The 5,601-nt window shown below is 44.1% G+C and overlaps 1 protein-coding gene across 1 annotated transcript; it reads right to left on the minus strand.

The window, feature by feature from the left end:
• Positions 1–3,643: 3,643 nt before the first annotated feature.
• hoxb13a (homeobox B13a) lies at positions 3,644–5,051 on the minus strand (the record flags this gene model as incomplete). The annotated part of the gene is made up of 2 exons (XM_080524409.1): positions 3,644–3,891; positions 4,388–5,051. The coding sequence occupies 2 exons, from the start codon at positions 5,049–5,051 to the stop codon at positions 3,644–3,646; spliced, it is 912 nt and encodes a 303-aa protein (XP_080380535.1).
• Positions 5,052–5,601: the final 550 nt, after the last annotated feature.

A 5,601-nucleotide genomic window follows, 5' to 3' on the forward strand; every position in this document is an offset into this window, starting at 1 on the left:
TGCCTTGACCACCCGTAACATTAATTTACGTGTTTCTAAACTGATTAAATGTTTACAAAATCCATTGAATTAATTAGGCTATGAGTGAAAACCATGCTTCTGAGCGTCAGACACGTCAACTGAGGGAAAACCGTATAGCTTTACAATTGGACGCTACTTCCGTGCTTGATTCTGCCTATATTGTCCGTTTTCTAAAGGAGAGAAAGAGAAACCCACCGTAAAATCACAATGTAAACAGCCAGCAGACGAGCCGTTTGGTAGAATGCTTTTGTCAAGTTCAATGTTAAAGAGTGTGTGGAAGGAAGGGCGTTCAGTGTTTATGGCCTTGCACAGCTAGGTGCAAAAGACGTCTGCGTTGGTCAGAGTAGTGGCTATACTTTAGACATAGCCTATTGATACAAATGTAGCTTACTGATACCTGGTAGATGATGTAGCTAGTTGAGAGTTGGGAGGCCTAAAAGTGAAATTGACAGATATGAGTCAATTCCGAATCTCAGAATGTCGTTTGTTGTGATTAACCGCCGTCATCTCTAACATTGGGCCAGGCTTTAGGCTATGGAGTCTGTTAGGTCTGACTTGGTAAAATACCGTTATTATCAAATAAATTAGTCCACTCTTAATATGTATCAATATATTGCAAAAAATATATATAGGCTAGTGTAGCCTATAGGTTGACATAGCCTAAACCTCAACCAATACCATCGCACCGTGTTCGCATATAATCACCCTGTGAGGTCAAACAATGGACGTGATCACTGAATTGAACATACATCTTAGGCTACACTTTTTGCATTTGCATTTTGCACTTTTTGCATTTGTCAAATGAATTATTCTATTATGGCAGGAGGTATACATGCGTAAACATAAGCTATGGCCACTGTAGGCTAATTTAAGACCCCCCCAAAATGTGCGTAAAAGGAGTAAGGACCACAAGGATGGTGATAAAAGTATATCATACCAAAATAATATTATAAAAAACGCGTCTCAGGTTTCAGAAATTATGTTTTAAACGTTAAAATGTTTAAACGACAACCATAATAGACGCACCTGAATATTAAATGCCATAAACCGGCCCCATGCACTCCCTCTCAGTGAGTCTACAGCCAAGGAAGGCTGAGACACGGAGTGAGACCTCCGCCTCGGGCAGGGTTAGGGAGAAATATGAGGCACCGACTTTTCATAGTCTTCCTCGGATTGTTGCATGTGTCAAATTCTGCTCTGAAATTAGCTCCAGGATAATAACATACAGGCAGACAAACATGCAGACATAGGCCTATTTTATTTTTTGGAAATGGATACGCTTTAAAGAGCCCCGGGCTAGTCAGCTTATAAGCAGAATTGCGTCATATATTTGTTTTTTAAGCAGACCTGCGTCGCATGCGTCGTTGTCTACGTTGGCGTGTTCCAAAGGATAGGGATTCGTGTCATTCGTGTCAGATTATGTCAACTAAGCATGCATTTTACCAGTCTGGTTGTTTGGGGGACGTAGTGGCTTTAACTCGTAGTAGCTATATATGTGATTCTGAAGTGAAGCCGAGTGAGGATGAGCAACATATATTATACAAAATATGTATAAAACGTTTCTGTCCGTGACGGTATAGTCACAACTGTCTCACGTTTGGGCATGATTACGCGTGACTTAGTTCGTCAACCCATCCGGTATCATTAATCATATCATTAATCCCTTTAATTTCACTAGTACGGACCAAGCAGGGGAATGTTCTGGTGACAACATCCCGCTGCACGCACAAGGCCACCATGTCTTAGGCTATGTCACCAACGGTATGTGTGTGTAGTCCTTATAGCCGTAGCGTTGTGTCACGAGCACGGTAGGAAGAAAGGGTGCGATGCGATGGTGATGATGTAAATGATGGTTGAGTAACGACGCACCTTGTAGTCCCTGACTAATCTAGACCGGCGTTAAGTGCATCGCTCAGCCGGGGCGAGCCGAAGCTCTGCACACTGTCATACAATTAAACTGTTCGGAAAAGGACAGATACGTAAATCAGGCCCCCAAAAGACCGTAAAAGCAGATCATAGTGCGTAAATCTGCGTATCCGAATGAGAGACGCGCGGATTATAAATCTCATACAGTTACACACGGGGAAAGGCCGCTGTAAAGTTTCCTCCACACGCAGGGAAACGTGTGGGAGGGCAACATTGTCTACTAACATCAGCGCCTCTATGAGCTGCTTTCTGCAGGGCCGGAAAGAAATGTTGTTGACATGGTGAGAATCATATCAACGCTAGCCACAGACAAGCAGCGGTTATTGGTTAGTGGGTATGGGGAGAGACAGGGATCCACGCCACGGTTTGAATATTCATGCCTTCGCGTGAGACAAACATTATTGCCCATCTTGATGAGCACGTGACGCTCAAGGTCAAGGTCAAGGTCAAGGGCTGATTTAAGGAGTCTGCCTTTGCCTCGCGCTCTCCTTTTCTTCTCGAGCAGCAAAACATTCCTGACGACAACCGGAGATCAGTTAGTTAGGCCAACACAACCTCACACCAAAACCTTCTCAGAGATCTGTAATTGTAGCCTATACCAATTGACTAGTTTCCTATATAGTCAACCATTCAGTATAACAACGATGTTGAATATCGGTTATAACATATCCAACTAGTCTTATAGGCCTAAGAAAAGCTATCAATAGCAAGGCTCGATTGTAGCCTACTCACGAGAATGAAGGAATCCTACATCCATTGAAACTTTGAAACAGGCTAAGCCAATAACAATAAATAGGACTGTTTCAAACCATGGAAACAGAGACGGTTTGACAAAACAATAAACATTCAGCTTTCTTTTGATGAAACTATTTTGCACTCCGAAAACCGTTTAGGCAAATTATTATTTTTTGAAGCCTTCATAAGTAACTATAGGAACGACATTCATATTTGAATTTACAATCCCATAAACGCCCATGTAGTCTAACTTTGATTACAGGAAATATGACCTATAAATAGGCCTATATGTGAACTTCCTCACTCATTTAAAACGGTTAGAGTCTTCATCATGTTATTATAATTATGGACATGCTGCTAACAGCAGTAGACATAGCTAAATCATAAATAACACATTTACACTCCATAACTTCAAATGTAATGTCGCAAACGTAAACTGGGATTAAAACAATTTATTAAGCATTGCGCTATATTTTCATAGTACTGTTTTACAGGCGTTATAAACAGTATAGACAAGGGAATATGATTGCATAATACGTTTTATATTCTACTGTATAGCAACGACATTGACAAAGGCTATATAGCTAACATTCACATGGAGTCAAATCCACGCAAAGCACAGAGAGTTAAACAGGTAAGCAGACATAAGTGTTACATGGGAGCAGGCAAGTGCTGTAGGTAAATAGGATATTTACAGGCCTCTGAAACAATGTCTTTCGAGGGTTTGGTTCTATTCAAGTTCTTTTTCTTTTGTTTTCTCATTTCAAAATAGGATTGACGATGCAATTGCGCAGACGAAATGGCACAGTACGGAATCCCAATCCCAAACAAATGTACCACCACGGCGACGCGTTTCATTTCTGATTTTCCTTCGTTTTTTAGTCACACACACCAGAAACAGAGTCCCCCTTTCCTTCCGAGTCAGCCTCGACATGTCTGTCTGTCTGTCTTGTCTGTCTGTCTACGGCGCACTGGTCTTGACTTTGGCCACGAATTTCTTCTCTTTAACCCTCCTGTTTTGAAACCAGATGGTGATTTGCCGTTCCGACAAGTTGGTCGCTGCAGAAATTTTTCTCCGCTTGTCTTTCGTGATGAATTTGTTGGCGGCATACTCTTTCTCCAGTTCCTTTAGCTGCAGCTTGGTGTACGGTATCCGTTTCTTTCTGCCACGGCGGAAGGAGCTGCCGTCGTGCTGGTGGGCCACGACATCTGCAACAACAAAGGAAACCTGATTAGTTGTAGAATTTAGAATGTTCTTTTTGCATTCGATTCCATCATTCAGACTTAATCGTTCTAAGAGATAAACGTTTAAGTTGTGGTGATGCATTTTGACATATTAATGATTTTGGCGACATGTTGATGCATGTTTACGCTTTCACTATAGAGGTTGGGGGATTTAAAAAACGGATAAAATGACACAGACACTTAGATTGGTCGCTCATAATAACGTTTGTGATTTAGAGAATAGAATAAAATGCACGAGAAATTAATACAAATATAAAGTCAATTACCAAATTAAAAGAACACTGCAAAATCCAAATATAGGCTATATTGATACAAATGAACTAAACGGTGCACATGTTTACATCGCATACGCATCATGCATGAGAGAGGGGAGGGGGGAGAGAGTTGAATTTGAACCTATTGCATTAGTAGACAAAATAGCAAGGTAATACGACACAGGGTGCAGAGCAGCGTGGTTTACCTGCCAGGGCTGACTTCCAGAGGTGTCCCGCCTGGCTCTGCTCCTTGGAGCAGTACATCTGGCCACCCCAGCCGTTCGTCAGCGCCCACGGCTGATAGCTGTCCATCGGTAGCAGAGTGTCGTGTCGAGGCTCTCCGTTGCCCAACGTCTGCACCACCGACACGTCCAGGTAGCTCGCCATGGACTGGTACGGGCTCGGGTAACCGTGATAGAACGCGAACTCTTTCGCCCTGCTCGGGTACTCTTCGGACGTGACCGGAGTGTCCATGTATTTCTCCGCAGAGTAGCTGAGCGCGCCGGGCTGGGTGCACGACTTGAGGGAGCCCCGCCCCATCCTGCAGGGGTAGTAACCGTTGCCAAAGTAGCCGTAGGGTAGAGGTGCCGTGGAGCCTTGGGGGACAGCGGGGCACGGGGTGCACTGTTTGCCCGCTTCCCCGGAGCCGGAGCCCGACACATCCACGGCGGAGTAGCCGGAGCCGTGAACCAGGCCGGAGGGGTGTCCCCCCAGCGCCGAGTGGGCCATCAGATTCCTGCACTGGTTGGCCGCGAAGTTGCCGCTTCCAACCAGACCCTCCATGTTCTTGTTCAGCTCATCCAAGTTGTTTTCATACACAAACATAACCGTATCCGCCCAGCGAGGATTCAGGACCAGGGAGGTGGTCATATCACGCTCACACCATTCGGGCGGAGAGATTCTGTTGCAAAGACCCAAGTCCGAAGCAGGACACCCGGTTACATCCACTGCTGCATTGACGCAACGCACCAGGACACGGGACGGAGCGTCTCCATTGGACGAGACGCTCGCCACGTGACGGGACGAAACAGAACCTTGTTGGGGATGTCAGTCAAAGAAATGATTTTTATTGCTTTGGAGAAATGGCACGAGACGCGTATATCAGCGTATTTTTTCCATTTTCTATTCGCCCACAGTGTTGTGTGTTTTCTGCGGTTTTCTCATACAAATGCCTGTTGTCTTTTTTGATAGATAGCATCAATACACCAACAGATATTAAAGACACTTTTAGATGAATAATATCATTCAACCTCATATTACAACAGCATTCATGACACACAATATAGCATACACACCGTTGCACTAAACACATAACATTAAATTCGTGGTGGATTTGGGAACATTAAGAGCACAGTGAAGCATGTAAAGCAAGGTGTCCTCTTTTCCACGCACCTCAGGCCACAGGTAGCAAACCAATAAT

Source organism: Nansenia antarctica (assembly GCF_963989245.1).
Source record: "Nansenia antarctica genome assembly, chromosome: 2".
NCBI classification, from domain to species: domain Eukaryota; kingdom Metazoa; phylum Chordata; class Actinopteri; order Argentiniformes; family Microstomatidae; genus Nansenia; species Nansenia antarctica.